This window comes from Argopecten irradians, unplaced genomic scaffold (genome assembly GCF_041381155.1).
Source record: "Argopecten irradians isolate NY unplaced genomic scaffold, Ai_NY scaffold_0049, whole genome shotgun sequence".
In the NCBI taxonomy this organism is placed as follows: domain Eukaryota; kingdom Metazoa; phylum Mollusca; class Bivalvia; order Pectinida; family Pectinidae; genus Argopecten; species Argopecten irradians.
Window position 1 is genome coordinate 69,981 of NW_027187516.1, and position 17,070 is coordinate 87,050.

Sequence of the window (17,070 nt, forward strand, 5' to 3'; positions counted from 1 at the left end):
GTCAGTATAATGTGACCGGGTGGAGTGTGTTGCTTGGTTTGTCTTCAGCGGCATGCATCAGTGATAAAGGCACTTAAAAAGTGTGCAAACAGTTCCACTATACAAGAAGACATTACATGAATATACCGCAGTCTCCCAAAACACGCACCTTGCATTACATACACGCAGCACAGCATACATGGGAGGCCGTCCTTACATTACCATAGCTGTTAATAGGACGTTAATTAATCAAACAAACAAACAAACAAACAAACTTCCTTGGGGAACTCCACTTGTTACAGGTAGACTATGGGAACATGTTCCGTTGACAATTACTCGCTGTTCCATGTCCGTAAGAAAGTTTCTGGTCCATCCGAGTACTCTCCCTTTAATATCATATTGTTCCGGTTTGTGTAGCAGTAAGCTGTGACATACTTTGCCAAAGGCCTTACTGAAGTCCAGGTATATCACATCGGTATTGTGACCTTCATCCATTGATATTGTCCAGTCTTCCAGGCATTCCAGTAGTTGAGTGGTGCATGAACGTCCCTGTCTGAATCCGTGTTGCTCTTTTGTGAATAGGTTGTTGGTATCCATATGTTTGACAATTTCGTCTCTCACTATTCTTTGTAAAATATTGCTAGTTACTGGGGTAAGGCTGATTGGTCTGTAGTTACTTGGGTCTTTTCTTGAACCTTTTTTGAATATTGGGCAAACGTTGGTTTTACATTTACGTAGATCAGAAACAGTACTGGTCCCAGAACACTTCCTAGGGGAACTCCACTTGTTACAGGTAGACTATGGGAACATGTTCCGTTGACTATTACTCGCTGGTCCATGTCCGTAAGAAAGTTCCAGATCCATCGGAGTTCTCTCCCTTTAAAACCATATTGTTCCAGTTTGTGTAGCAGTAAGCTGTGACATACCTTGTCAAAGGCCTTACTGAAGTCCAGGTATATCACATCGGTATTGTGACCTTCATCCATTGATATTGTCCAGTCTTCCAGGCATTCCAGTAGTTGAGTGGTGCATGAACGTCCCTGTCTGAATCCGTGTTGCTCTTTTGTGAATAGGTTGTTGGTATCCATATGTTTGACAATTTCGTCTCTCACTATTCTTTGTAAAATATTGCTAGGTACTGAGGTAAGGCTGATTGGTCTGTAGTTACTTGGGTCTTTTCTTGAAGCTTTCTTGAATATTGGACAAACGTTGGCTTTTTTCAGGGGCCTGGGAGTGTCCCTTCTTGGATTGATTTACTGAATATAATAGTTAGAACACTTTTTATTTCATTAACTGTTTTCGCCAGTAGCATTGGATGGATATTATCAGGACCTGGTGACTTGTCTATTACATTTCGTCTCATTACCCTGAGGTCGTCATCAAACCATTTTTTGCTCTTAGGTTTTTCTTCTTTTTAGAGGTGTTATGCCTCCTACAGGTTGGTTTAAGTGAAGCTTCGCCCGCTGTTATAATACAATTGGTTAATTGAGAAACGGCACAGTATGAAAGATGACAAAGTATATCTGTAATTTGCATTTTTTGGGGGCGAAAAGACGAAATTTAAAGTTTGTAATTTTCGTCTTTTCGCCCCGCTAATAAGCGTGTATCACTTTCCTCTTTTCGTGTTTGACTTTAAGGTTTCTTAATTCTCGTCTTTTCGGGGCGAAAAGACGAAATGGCACAAATCATAGGTTCCGCCAACTTTATGTTGTCAGCGTATGCGTGACACAAGCAGCAGGTCAAAAAAATACATGGCTTCCCCCACTTCAAAACGAAAGCGTGGAAGGCCGTCATACTTGTATTCATCACTCAAGATGGCTTCCAGTCCAACAACCTTTTTTTTATTACCTCCCTCACTGGAGAGTTACACAAGCATGGAAATTACAATATTAGTCACGGAGCTAAATAAAATATCCGGAACCTATTATCGTATATTGCATCCTCTTTCTTTACAAACAAAAAAATTAATGATCAGGATGAAATAGATAGGATACAGCTAAATAGAAATATGTAGCCCAAATTTCAATTAAAGTCACTGCACAGTTCATGAGGCTACTTAAAGACTTCTATAACTCTACTGAGTATTATTATGAATTATTAGCCTTTGACTAGCTATAGTTCATTGACTAGAGATATGACTGTTCTGATTGTCCATCAACGCAACTTTATAATATGTAATAAGTATTATATGACTAGAGAACTACAAACTGAAACTATTAACACTAACTATGAACTTATAACAACAACTAATATGAGACCTATGTGGTCTCGAGATGCATAGGGATCATTATGCCCTTTGAACACATGAATCTCTCTTCTATATAACACTTTTAGTCACTCAGCACTAATTCAGGTGATAAAGTCTTGTAGATATTTAGGTTTCTTCACCATTCTACCTGACTTGAAACGGATGAAATGTTCGTTTTCATCTGTAGCACTAGATGGTTTGTCCGATCTCGCTGGCCTGGGAATGTTCTGTCTTTCAATGTTGGTCGCTGGTTTTTTCAAAGGTTTAGCAGGCTCTGGCGTCTTGGTCGTTTCTTTGGAGATTTCGTCGAAAGGAACCATTGGGCTGTAGTGGTGTTTAGGTGTGACAACATGTGGATCTTCATTTGTCTTCATGATCACTTTGCTGTTTCGACGATACTCTCGAGCCCTATCTCCTGCCTTCACAATGTATGATCGTGGATATGTTGTTTTGTCTTTTACCTCGGCCGGTATCTATGATTTGTTGGAGTACAACCGGACTGCATCTCCAGGATTTATGTCTCCTCTTTCCTTAGTCCCCTGTCATAATAGTGTTTCTGCTTCTGTCTATATTCCGTCAGTTTCGATGAGACTGACGGTGACTGAGAGTGATTTTGCTTGGGTTGTCTCAAGCTGTCTGTGATAGGTAGTAATGTTTTCCCTCGGCGTCCCATCAAAACGCTGCATAGGTGACCCCCATATCATCTCTGGGAGTGTTCTTCAAATCTAACAACGCTGTGTAGATATCATCCCCCTGTCACTGCACACTTTTTGATTAAATTCTTGAGTGTTTGTACCGATTTCTCTGCTAAGCCGTTTGCTTGCTGGTGTTCAGGATATGACGTAATGTGGTCAATGCTGTATGACTTCGTAAATGCTGCGAATTCAGCACTTGAAAACTGTGGCCCATTGTCGCTTATCAATGTGTCCGTGATCCCATATCTAGCAATGTTCTCTTTAATGTGTTTGATCACGGATCTTGTAGTTGTGTCCCTTTGTAATGCTGCTACCTCAATGAAGTTTGAGTAGTAATCAACTAGCACTAAGTAGTTGTTCCCATTCAGTTCGCACAAGTCAGCACCAACCTTACTCCATGGCAGTGATGGTATCGGCTGTATTATCATAGGTTCACGAGGTGGTTTGTTTCTGTATTTCAGACACGCACTACAACGACTTACTACGTCCTCAATCTGTTTGTTCATAGAAGGCCTAAATACAAGTTCTCTCGCCCTCTGTTTACATTTCACCATCCCCATGTGAGACTTGTGAATAACTTTGAGGGTTTCTGCTCTCAATGATGCTGGTATGCACGTTCTTTCTCCTTTATACACTATTCCATTGTATGTGGAAAGTTCATCTCTGCAATCCCAATATGGGAGTGCCTTTTGTAAGACATCATGTCTATTTTCTTGCCAACCCTGTTGAATCATTTGCTTTACATCTTGTAATTCTTCATCTGTGTTCGTCGCTGCCTGAATGTTCTTGTGATTCAAGTGTGACAATGTGTCTATGGTAAGTATCATCATCTCATCATCCATCGTTTTGTTGCCTATTTCCTCCAAAGGTAACCTGCTCAGACACTCGGCAAGTCCAATATATTTCCCTTTAGTGAATACCAGATTAAACTCGTATGGCTGTAGCTTCAACATCATCCTTTGGATTCGCATTGGAGCATTATGGATTGGTTTGCGCATTATACTCTCAAGTGGTTTGTGATCCGATTCAATGGTGACGTCTGATTTCTCGTACAACATTTTGTGAAACCACTCACATCCAAATACGACTGCGAGCATTTCTTTCTCAATTTGCGCGTATCGTTGTTCTGTCGGTGATAACGCTTTCGAAGCGTATGCCACAACACCGTTCTTCTGAATTATTGCTGCACCCAGCCCTTTCATGGATGCGTCGACAGTCAGTTTCAGTGGTTGCTTGACGTCATAGTATTTCAATACCTTTGTTGACGTCAACGCGGCTTTGACGTCGTTGAATGCCTGTTTTGTGTCTGCCGTCCAACTCCATTCTTTTTCTTGGCGCAGTTCACGGAGTGGTGCGTTAAGGTTACTCAGATTAGGAATAAACTTTGATACATATGCTAGCATACCAAGTATTGTCTCAAGTTCTGTGTGGTTTTCAGGATCTCTCATGTTGACAATTGCCTCAACTCTCTCACCTGTGGGTTTGATGCCTTCCCCAGTGAGTTTATGACCTACATAGTTCACTTCCCTTTTCGCAATGGTGCATTTGGATTTGTTCAGTTTCAAGTTTATTGTTCGGGCTTTGTCTAGAACAGCCTCTAACCGTTCGTTATGTTCTTCTAGAGTTTTCCCATGCACTAAAATATCATCCACAACAATTTCTGTACCTTCTATACTACCAAAATGATGAATCATTTCTCTCTGAAACACTTCACTAGAACACTTTGTTCCCATGGGCATGCGCAGGTATCGGTATCTTCCGAATGGTGTATTGAATGTAGTTAGGTATGAACTCTCCTCGGCAAGCATGATTTGATAATACCCCATGTTGGCATTTAGAGTAGAGAAGTATTTGCTACCATGTAGCCTAGTAATGATGTCATCAATACTGTTCATTGGAAAATGTTCTCTGAGAATTGCTTTGTTCAAATCTGAGGGATCAATGCAAACATTTACAAAGTGTTTTGGTCCACTGTTTTTATTGCCTGTAGTCTTAGCAATGTTGACCTTTTCTCCTTCCAAAGACTTTAAATGAGCCGCTGTCAATTCAACCTGTCGGCACGTCTGTACCACTTTGTCCAATGTGAGCTCTCTGACTGGTATTTCCATCAATTTCTCTGAACATTTGCTGTCTTGGACACCGTTTATTACCATATCGCAGATTAAACTCTCTTTCTGATCCCCGTACTCACAGCGCTCTGCCTTACGTTTAAGTTCGGCAATGAAATCCATTATTGTAATGTTACCACGTTTTGTATTCAAGAACTCTTGTCGTTTAATGTTACGGTAAAAATGAACGCCAAAATGCTGGTCAAACTTCGAGAACACGTCCTGTAACTTGTGTCTATCCTCGGCTGGTACGGCGGCATTGTTATTTGTTTCGTCTGCCTCAATTACTCCGGCCCAAACGAACGAATCATAAATCCTGATCGCTTCACGACCCATACTTGACAATAAAATGCCAACTTTTCTCTTTCCTGGTTTTTTCCTAGTCCTATTGCATCTAAATACACAAGGAAATATCGTTTGTACAGTTCCCATTCTGGAGCACACGTGTTTGGGTCAGCGAGGTCGAATTCCGGCAAATGTTTCACGCAGTTATGTGCCATCTTGTCATTCAAATTGTTGTCGTTCGTGACAAATAAATCTTTCAGTTCTTAATTATACCTGTAACTTCACGCAGCTCGTGCGCAGACACTGGATGAACGTGGATTTTAACTTCTGACACCATGTCATGTATTCATCCCTCAAGATGGCTTCCAGTCCAACAACCTTAATTACCTCCCTCACTGGAGAGTTACAAAAGCATGGAGATTACAATATTAGTCACGGAGCTAGATAAAATATCCGGAACCTATTATCGTTTATTGCAATACTAATCGCCATCTGAGAAGAAGGAAAGCAAACTACAATATCAACAACAGCGCTTATAAAAGCAAAGTGGTTATTGGCGAAAACATCTAGCATTGGAATTTGGTGAAAGAAAGAGAAAACCTCATGTTCTATCACGAAGTAGCAGATTTCCTCCTCGCCACGTGGGTAACGTTATCGTTAACAGTGACATAGATTCTAGAGGACTACAGCAAATATATAAAGTGATCACCGATTTCCGCTTTCGTATATCGATGAGTGTGGACATATTTTTTTTACTTTTGGAGTGGAAATTACTCTGACAATATAGATTGTGTATTAAAACATCGAGTACCAGTGTATTTATAGAGATTGTGGGGCCCGATTAGGGGTAATCTACTGTAGAGTGAGCATGTTGATGTTGATAAAATTTGAATGTGATTGATCTGACGCTTTCTTGGCTATAAAATATAGCCCTGACATAACGCACAATGTTCGGTCACTTTTACGTCACGCCGGAATTTCTTTGGAAAAAGCGTTGAACAGTAAAATAATATAAGCGCAATACTATTTTTTTAAATTGAAAAACAGAAAGGATATATTTATTCAATTACGGGAGGACTTTTATCAAAACATTTGTAATATTTATTTTTCTATTGATGTGTTTTTGTTGAGAAAATGACGTTTTTTGACGCGACAGATGTAACACGCACCTGTATGCGGTTTCAGTTAAAGTGTCACTGTGGTCATACTGAACACCACATGGCGGTAAAATTTGACAAAGAGATTCCCCAAAAACGAACTATCGTGATGTAATTTCGTTATAATGAATTGTGACGTCATACTTCAAAATGGTGGACTTTGTTTGTAGACTTTCCGATCCACAGATCCGAAGAGAAAAGATAAAAAAGTGAAAAAACACAAATACACACAGTACAAAACGGTACTAATACATGAGATAGAGACATGAATTGTTAATATAAAAATACGTTTTTCTTCTATTTTAATAACATGTCAGAAAATATAGACTGCGACGTCGTTCTACTTTTTTATCGAACAAAACCTTTGTCTTGCAGAAATGACACAAAATGAAATTCTTAAATTGACTGTTCTGTCACGCAAGTTCACGACGTTGAAAAATGACTTTATATTAGGAAGTATGTTTTTTCTATTCAGAATAAAAAAATACGTTTTTGCTCAAATATACGTGTGCGAAATCTCTACTGAAAATTCAAAAAAGTATTCGAAAAATTGCGTTTTTTCTTTGTCTTGCAGGTTTGCCGAATGTCGGAAATGACGTCAATTGCGCTCGTCATGTTATATAAGATAATGACGTCTTTTACATTAAATAACGTTACATAAAAGTGACCGAACATTGTGCGCGACGTCCCTAGAATGTTTAGCGTGTCGCTGTATTTATCACTTTAACTGAATGTTATATATCTTGCTAGATGTATTTCTACATCTTTTCATTTACATTTCAATATACATACATATTTAATACTGTGGCAGTTTATGTTATACATATATATAATTAATCTTTCTTTGTGTTCATACCAAATCTGGCTTTCTGATTGGCCAATATTTTTTTCGTATACCACTATGAAAAAAAATCGGAAAATGGCGCGAAACCCCGACGTTATCGTGACGTCACAATAGAGACATTGACGTTGCGTATTGATTCGGAAAAAAGAATCCCTTGAAAAACCACTATGATGGTACATTTAAGCATACTTCATTTTATCAAATAGAGTGGCGGACCAGTAAGTCTTGGGTCACAGGTTTGAGCCGTGCTGCGGCACACTACTCTCAGCCTGTTTCAATGCCTTATACTTAGTTTTTCATGTACATGTATATGTTTTTATTTCAGCTATGATAGCTATAGTGAAGTGAGACAGGCCCCTGCATCCAATATGACATTAACACCTGACAAAGGGACTAGCTTCAGGCCACCTAACATGTCTCTGTATGGTATATAATTGGAAATTTCATCAGAAGATTCACCAGCACTATAATTAGCGTAAGGTATTTATTGATACTTTTTTTTTACCAAAATCAAAGATAGCGTAAGCCCAGCCCATGTGAAGTACTTATATGACATGCGATCTAAATGTATGAGAAATGAGATTACATTCATTAATTACTCTGATTCTATATGTGATTCATAAAATGTTGCATGTTGATTTCAGTGGACTAGTAATACCAGGAGTTCATGAAACACAAAAAAGTAAGGTCACAGTACCCAAATCGATCAAACTCAACAAAAAGATCACAACAATGATAGAAGGGAAATAACTCTTACACAACATTAGAAAAAAACGGAAAATCACAGTACAAGTACCTGTTCGTTTAGAACGACTTTCTGACATGCGCAAAGATCATCGAGTAATAGGACGAGTATATTCCAAGACGGCGGCAGAATATGAATCGTTACTGATCACCGTCAAAATGGCTGCTCCGTCTTGTTGATGAAATCGTCGTTGATAAACGGTTTTTCTGGTCTAGCTTAAACAATGTTAATGCAGAGACCCTAAAATGAGTTGATAATGTAAATATAAGCATTAAACTACCTTCCTGTGGCATTAAATATCTTTTTTCATTGGTCAGTCATTACTGGTGGTAAATTTGGGGAAAATCTTTAGCATCAGTTCAATTCTGACTCCCACGAAGACTGCAGGTGGGTTTTCTTTACACCCACCCATCCCTCCCCATAAATAACTATAAATATATAGAATGTGGTTAGCACAAGCCGCTTCTTTTTTATAAATAGAACATAACACAGCACAACTATTTGTGAAGGAAAAAAAATTCTTTAAAGATGCTCCACCGCCGACAAAGCATAAATGATATTCATGAGTTGAACAATAATTGGTGTTTGATCATGTATATATATGTCTAATTAACACAAAAAATAATATAAAATAATTTATTTCGCCTTTGGTGCATGCGCAATCAGTACTTCCTTCCATATAGAATATAGTGACAAGGAATCTTTTCGGGATGCAATTAATTATTTTTCATATTTTTAACTTGAAGTAAAATTAGAAGCTCCAACTTTTCAATGGTGGTAACGGTGTAAAGTAAGTAACTTTTGTAACAGAAGAAAAATACTAAATCGTCTGCTCCTGTTTTTGATAGTGAAAAAATACTGTCCGTCAGCGGTGGAGCATCTTTAACCTTTTTCCCATATTTATACCTGTATATGTTAACTTGTATACATGTATATACTGTTACTATTTTTTCACTATGTTTAATTCATATACAACACTGTATTTATAATACAGACTCATTATATTATGTTTATTGGTAATTGCCCTTTCTCCCCTTTTTTGAATTTGAGTAGTATTATAATATATACTATATGTGATCTGAACTGCATCCTCAATACTACTCCAGGGGTTCCGATCAAGTGAGATGTAGCGATCGTACATGTAAGATGTCTGAACTGTAACTCAAACTTTCTGTAGCCACGAGGTGAAAGTGCATTTCTTTGTAAATACAATGTACAGTTTTTGTTTATGTAATAAATGGCAAAACATAATATTGTGTCTTATATATAAAATCTAATAATGGAGCCGGAATCCGGTTTTCGGAATTCAGGAATTTAGAAAAAATGTAATAATGAAACGAAAAAAAAAAGTTTTGAAAATGCAAATAGTGCTGAAAATTAATTGTTTTAGTTTTCTTCTAATAATAGAAGGAAAATATCTTGTGAAATAGCATCAGAAATGTTTATTAGATAATTCTAAAGTTTTGATTTTCAATTTTTCAGTAAGTACAGTACTACGATGAAAATTTGGTATTTTTTGGGGGCAAGTGGAATTTAATTTTGGGCAATTGCAAGGTAATTCTTAAATATCTTGTGAAATAGCATTAGAAATGTTTATTAGATAATTCTGAAGTTTTTGATTTTCAATTTTTAGTAAGTACAGTACTACGATAAAAATATGGTATTTTTTGGGGGCAAGTGGAATTTAATTTTGGGCAATTGCAAGGTAATTATTGGGATTTACTTGCCCTGGGCAAGTAGTTTGAAAATTGTTTACACCCCTGAAAATTCTCTCCAATTCCGAGTTATTTCCCAACTGAAAAGGCGTGGGCTGTTGAAAATAGTAAGTGAAAAAAACACTGACTTTAGTGTGCTTGCTTACACTAACATGCGGTAATTACAATATATACATGTAACATAACTTTATAATGGGTACAATATGTACATTTTAAAATATCCAGGTACATGTATTGTACAGTCGGGTTATACATGTAATTATAGTCCCATTTAGTTTTCTGCCAGATGAGCATGACAGTTTGGTGTGTCTTCGGCATTTGTATACCTAGGTATACTGGGATTTATATGATTCATAACAGCTACACCTAATTATTTAATAATTTGTTGGCAGCAAAAGTTCCGTTTCATTTCTCAAAGAATTACCCTTATGGTGCCCCGCAATACTTTGTATTTGTTATTCGTGACGATTACAACAAACGGCACTATTTATATCCCTCGTAGCAGATGCTTATTCTGATAAGTTCACATTGCGCGAAATAATTTGCAACTTTTCTACTGGAAAATCCTATCGAAAGCATACTTTCACTTTGCAGTAAGGTAAACAAAAACGAGCATTGGTATCTATTTTGATGTGTTCCGAATGATGATTACGTGATTTTTTCGATATCTCTCTGTTTCAATATTCAGAAGAAGGCGGGAATAAGCATTTCCCGTACCATTTCTTCGCAGTATTATGTACATTTTGAGAATTATTATAGGTATAAACTATATTGGGCGAAAAGTTTTAGAAGCAATATTTATCATATCCATCAAATTTTCACTGAAAAAACGCCAATAAATAAATATGTAACAAGGTGACTATTAAGGTCACGTGATAGTCATGTGACATTTAGTCAAATTTTATAAGTTATTTATATATAGCCTATGGTTTTTAGGTCACCTGAGACTTCAGGAGACGAAGTCTCAAGTGACCTATTCTAATCGCCTTTTGTCCATCGTCGTGCGTCGTGGGTCGTCCGTCGTATGTCCGCAAACAATTTACATTTTCGACTTATTCTCCAAAACTGCTGAGGCAATTTCAATGAAAATCAAAATTGTGACTTATATGGTCCCTACCCCCCAGGGAGCTATGGAAGGGGCCAATAGGGGTAAAATTGACTAAAATTTCAAAAATCTTCTTCTCCACTCACAGAATTGATGGAATTAAATACTCTTCATAGATAGAAAGGTCCTAAGGTCCTTTACAAAAATTGTGAATTATATGATCCTAGGGTCTCAGGTTTCACCCTGGGGAGGGGGTTAAGTGTACTATAGGGGCGGGGTCAAAAGGGGTCAAATAGGCTATAACTTCAAAAATCCTCTTCTGAAATTCTGGAAATGGTAGAATCACATACTCTTCATAGATGGAAAGGTCTTGAGGTTCTTTACAAAAGTTGTGAATTATATGACCCTGGGGTCTCACGTTTCCCCCTGGGGAGGGGGTCAAGTTTACTATAGTTTATATAGGGAAAACACATTTATGAGCAGTTTTTGCTCAATTTTTATAGGAAATGAGTCAAACGGCGAATTCCCCGAACACCAACTCTGGTAAAGACAAAGGGAGGTGTTTATGTAGGGAACCCTTTGAAGTTTAGTTATAGTCTGTTTCAAAATCTAACACCAACTCAGGTAACTTTTCAACCAGGTTATTTTTATACTCATACCTATGATAAGATACATAATAATAATAATGCATAATAATGTCACACATTTTTACACAACATTTACAATTAAAAAAATATTCTTCATTAGTAAAAATGCCCAGCCATTAATTGGCTTACGAGACACGAATGTACTAAAATTATGAACAATATATGTGAATAAAACAACATTATCAGTTAAAGTTATAATAAGTCAAAATTACTATTATAGAGATCGCCTTCTCCTCATCGCTAAAAAGATATATTTAGCAAGACTAACTTGTAAAACATCACAATTCAATAAAAAGATAAGTTGCTTATCAGAAGACATACTTTCAAAATGTTCACATAAAACAGTTACTCTATCAATTATGTAAGTTTTCCTTAAATTACAATACGCTTTACATTTAAAAATAAAATGAACGTAATGCATCCCAATTCTCCTGTAAGATATCGTTCCAGTAAGGTTTATATAACGGATTGCGTTTGTAACTCTTATACGAGTTCTATGTACTACAGTTTTGTTAATGTTTAATTTGTATAAAATGTTGTACACTAGTGGAAGAGGGAAAGAGGTGATATAGAGTAGAACTAAATACCACCGGGCAAGGAAGTCCACGCACTAGAGCACTAATGAATATGCATCAGGTCAAATTTGATTGACAGTTACTAAATTATAATGCATCAAGACAGTTAATTTACTAGTTTAGCGATGAAACAGAACGTTTATATGTAGAAGTAGAAATTTAACACATATTACAAACACGACAAAGGGTATACCCGTGTGTTTGTATAAAACATTCAGTGGTATATTATTGTTTTCAAATCCCACGCACTGGAGCACAGTACACCTCAGGCGTGGGGTAACCCTTACTAACGACATCACATATACCAATGATGGGGCACCACAGGCACCACATATTACGTTGTTCTTTTCAGATATATCCGGCAGAGTAAATCAGTCTTCATTTAAACAAGAACAGTCTGTATTTTGCAAGAAAAACTTATGTTTTTCAAATCCTAAGCACTGAGGCACAGTTCACCTCAGGCGGGGGTTACCCTTAATGACGTCACATATACCGATGATGGGGCACCACAGGCACCACATATCACGTTGTTCTTGTCAGGGACATCCGGAAGAGTAAATCAGTCTTCATTTTAACCAAGAAAAACCTAAATTTTGCAAGAAAACTTATGTTTTTAAAATCCCAAGCACTGAGGCACAGTTCACCTCAGGCGGGGGGTTACCCTTAATGACGTCACATATACCAATGATGGGGCACCTAAGGCACCACATATTACGTTGTTCTTTTCAAATATATCCGGCAGAGTAAATTAGTCTTCAGTTTAACCAAGAAAAGCAGAATTTTGTAAGAAAAACTTATGTTTTTCAAATCCCAAGCACTGAGGCACAGTTCACCTCAGGCGGGGGTTACCCTTAATGACGTCACATATACCATGATGGGGCACCACAGGCACCACATATCACGTTGTTCTTTCAGATATATCCGGCAGAGTAAATCAGTCTTCATTTTAACCAAGAAAAGTCTGAATTTTGCAAGAAAAACTTATGTTTTTCAAATCCCAAGCACTGAGGCACAGTTCACCTCAGGCGGGGGGTTACCCTTAATGACGTCACATATACCGATGATGGGGCACCTAAGGCACCACATATTACGTTGTTCTTTTCAAAGACATCCGGCAGAGTAAATTAGTCTTCAATTTAACCAAGAAAAGCAGAATTTTGTAAGAAAAACTTATGTTTTTCAAATCCCAAGCACTGAGGCACAGTTCACCTCAGGCGGGGGGTTACCCTTAATGACGTCACATATACCAATGATGGGGCACCAAAGGCACCACATATCACGTTGTTCTTTTCAGATATATCCGGCAGAGTAAATCAGTCTTCATTTTAACCAAGAAAAGTCTGAATTTTGCAAGAAAAACTTATGTTTTTCAAATCCCAAGCACTGAGGCACAGTTCACCTCAGGCGGGGGGTTACCCTTAATGACGTCACATATACCGATGATGGGGCACCACAGGCACCACATATCACGTTGTTCTTGTCAGGGATATCCGGAAGAGTAAATCAGTCTTCATTTTAACCAAGAAAAGTCTGAATTTTGCAAGAAAAACTTATGTTTTTCAAATCCCAAGCACTGAGGCACAGTTCACCTCAGGCGGGGGGTTACCCTTAATGACGTCACATATACCAATGATGGGGCACCTAAGGCACCACATATCACGTTGTTCTTGTCAGAGATATCCGGCAGAGTAAATCAGTCTTCATTTTAACCAAGAAAAGTCTGAATTTTGCAAGAAAACTTATGTTTTTCAAATCCCAAGCACTGAGGCACAGTTCACCTCAGGCGGGGGGTTACCCTTAATGACGTCACATATACCAATGATGGGGCACCAAAGGCACCACATATCACGTTGTTCTTTTCAGAGATATCCGGCAGAGTAAATCAGTCTTCATTTTAACCAAGAAAAGTCTGAATTTTGCAAAGAAAAACTTATGTTTTTCAAATCCCAAGCACTGAGGCACAGTTCACCTCAGGCGGGGGTTACCCTTAATGACGTCACATATACCAATGATGGGGCACCAAAGGCACCACATATCACGTTGTTCTTTTCAGATATATCCGGCAGAGTAAACCAGTCTTCATTTTAACCAAGAAAAGTCTGAATTTTGCAAGAAAAACTTATGTTTTTCAAATCCCAAGCACTGAGGCAAAGTTCACCTCAGGCGGGGGGTTACCCTTAATGACGTCACATATACCAATGATGGAGCACCTAAGGCACCACATATCACGTTGTTCTTGTCAGATATATCCGGCAGAGTAAATCAGTCTTCATTTTAACCAAGAAAAGTCTGAATTTTGCAAGAAAAACTTATGTTTTTCAAATCCCAAGCACTGAGGCACAGTTCACCTCAGGCGGGGGGTTACCCTTAATGACGTCACATATACCAATGATGGGGCACCAAAGGCACCACATATCACGTTGTTCTTTTCAGAGATATCCGGCAGAGTAAATCAGTCTTCATTTTAACCAAGAAAAGTCTGAATTTTGCAAGAAAACTTATGTTTTTCAAATCCCAAGCACTGAGGCACAGTTCACCTCAGGCGGGGGTTACCCTTAATGAAGTCACATATACCAATGATGGGGCACCAAAGGCACCACATATCACGTTGTTCTTTTCAGATATATCCGGCAGAGTAAATCAGTCTTCATTTTAACCAAGAAAAGTCTGAATTTTGCAAGAAAAACTTATGTTTTTCAAATCCCAAGCACTGAGGCACAGTTCACCTCAGGCGGGGGTTACCCTTAATGACGTCACATATACCAATGATGGGGCACCTAAGGCACCACATATCACGTTGTTCTTGTCAGAGATATCCGGCAGAGTAAATCAGTCTTCATTTTAACCAAGAAAAGCAGAATTTTGCAAGAAAAACTTATGTTTTTCAAATCCCAAGCACTGAGGCACAGTTCACCTCAGGCGGGGGGTTACCCTTAATGACGTCACATATACCAATGATGGGGCACCAAAGGCACCACATATCACGTTGTTCTTTTCAGAGATATCCGGCAGAGTAAATCAGTCTTCATTTTAACCAAGAAAAACCTAAATTTTGCAAGAAAACTTATGTTTTTCAAATCCCAAGCACTGAGGCACAGTTCACCTCAGGCGGGGGGTTACCCTTAATGACGTCACATATACCAATGATGGGGCACCAAAGGCACCACATATCACGTTGTTCTTTTCAGATATATCCGGCAGAGTAAATCAGTCTTCATTTTAACCAAGAAAAGTCTGAATTTTGCAAGAAAAACTTATGTTTTTCAAATCCCAAGCACTGAGGCACAGTTCACCTCAGGCGGGGGGTTACCCTTAATGACGTCACATATACCAATGATGGGGCACCAAAGGCACCACATATCACGTTGTTCTTTTCAGATATATCCGGCAGAGTAAATCAGTCTTCATTTTAACCAAGAAAAGTCTGAATTTTGCAAGAAAAACTTATGTTTTTCAAATCCCAAGCACTGAGGCACAGTTCACCTCAGGCGGGGGTTACCCTTAATGACGTCACATATACCAATGATGGGGCACCTAAGGCACCACATATTACGTTGTTCTTTTCAAATATATCCGGCAGAGTAAATTAGTCTTCATTTTAACCAAGAAAAGTCTGAATTTTGCAAGAAAAACTTATGTTTTTCAAATCCCAAGCACTGAGGCACAGTTCACCTCAGGCGGGGGTTACCCTTAATGAAGTCACATATACCAATGATGGGGCACCAAAGGCACCACATATTACGTTGTACTTTTCAGATATATCCGGCAGAGTAAATCAGTCTTCATTTTAACCAAGAAAAATCTGCATTTTGCAAGAAAAACTTATGTTTTTCAAATCCCAAGCACTGAGGCACAGTTCACCTCAGGCGGGGGTTACCCTTAATGACGTCACATATACCAATAATGGGGCACCAAAGGCACCACATATCACGTTGTTCTTTTCAGATATATCCGGCAGAGTAAACCAGTCTTCATTTTAACCAAGAAAAGTCTGAATTTTGCAAGAAAACTTATGTTTTTCAAATCCCAAGCACTGAGGCACAGTTCACCTCTGGCGGGGGGTTACCCTTAATGACGTCACATATACCAATGATGGGGCACCAAAGGCACCACATATCACGTTGTTCTTTTCAGAGATATCCGGCAGAGTAAATCAGTCTTCATTTTAACCAAGAAAAGTCTGAATTTTGCAAGAAAACTTATGTTTTTTTCAAATCCCAAGCACTGAGGCACAGTTCACCTCAGGCGGGGGGTTACCCATTATGACGTCACATATACCAATGATGGGGCACCAAAGGCACCACATATCACGTTGTTCTTTTCAGAGATATCCGGCAGAGTAAATCAGTCTTCAATTTAACCAAGAAAAGTCTGAATTTTGCAAGAAAAACTTATGTTTTTTCAAATCCCAAGCACTGAGGCACAGTTCACCTCAGGGGGGGTTACCCTTAATGACGTCACATATACCAATGATGGGGCACCAAAGGCACCACATATCACGTTGTTCTTTTCAGATATATCCGGCAGAGTAAATCAGTCTTCATTTTAACCAAGAAAAGTCTAAATTTTGCAAGAAAAACTTATGTTTTTCAAATCCCAAGCACTGAGGCAGAAGTTCAACTCAGGCGGGGGTTTACCCTTAATGACGTCACATATACCCGATGAAGGGGCACCACAGGCACCACATATCACTTTGTTCTTGTCAGTGATATCCGGGGCAGAGTAAATCAGTCTTCATTTTAACCAGAATAAGCTGAATTGAAACACCAGGGAATATTAGTAATGATGTAGTACGATTTTCGTTGTTAGATAAAGAAAATGCAAAGTCATAATGATTATGTGTCATATAGTTCTTTATTATTCTTCAATTCTTATATAAATCTTAACTTGTAACATACATTGGATGTTCAAGCAGAGCCAATGGTGCGCGTTAGCTAGATGCTAGAAACACCCAATGTATGTTACCACACCAATGCATGTCAAAAATATAACAACCACTGCTTATATTTACATTTATATAGGCATTC

General features: G+C 38.3%; 1 protein-coding gene across 1 annotated transcript; it reads right to left on the bottom strand.

The window, feature by feature from the left end:
• Nucleotides 1-623: 623 nt before the first annotated feature.
• LOC138311568 (uncharacterized) lies at nucleotides 624-1,067 on the bottom strand. The gene has a single exon (XM_069252873.1). It carries the CDS (start codon nucleotides 1,065-1,067, stop codon nucleotides 624-626), a length of 444 nt encoding a protein of 147 aa, XP_069108974.1.
• Between the last annotated feature and the right edge of the window lie 16,003 nt (nucleotides 1,068-17,070).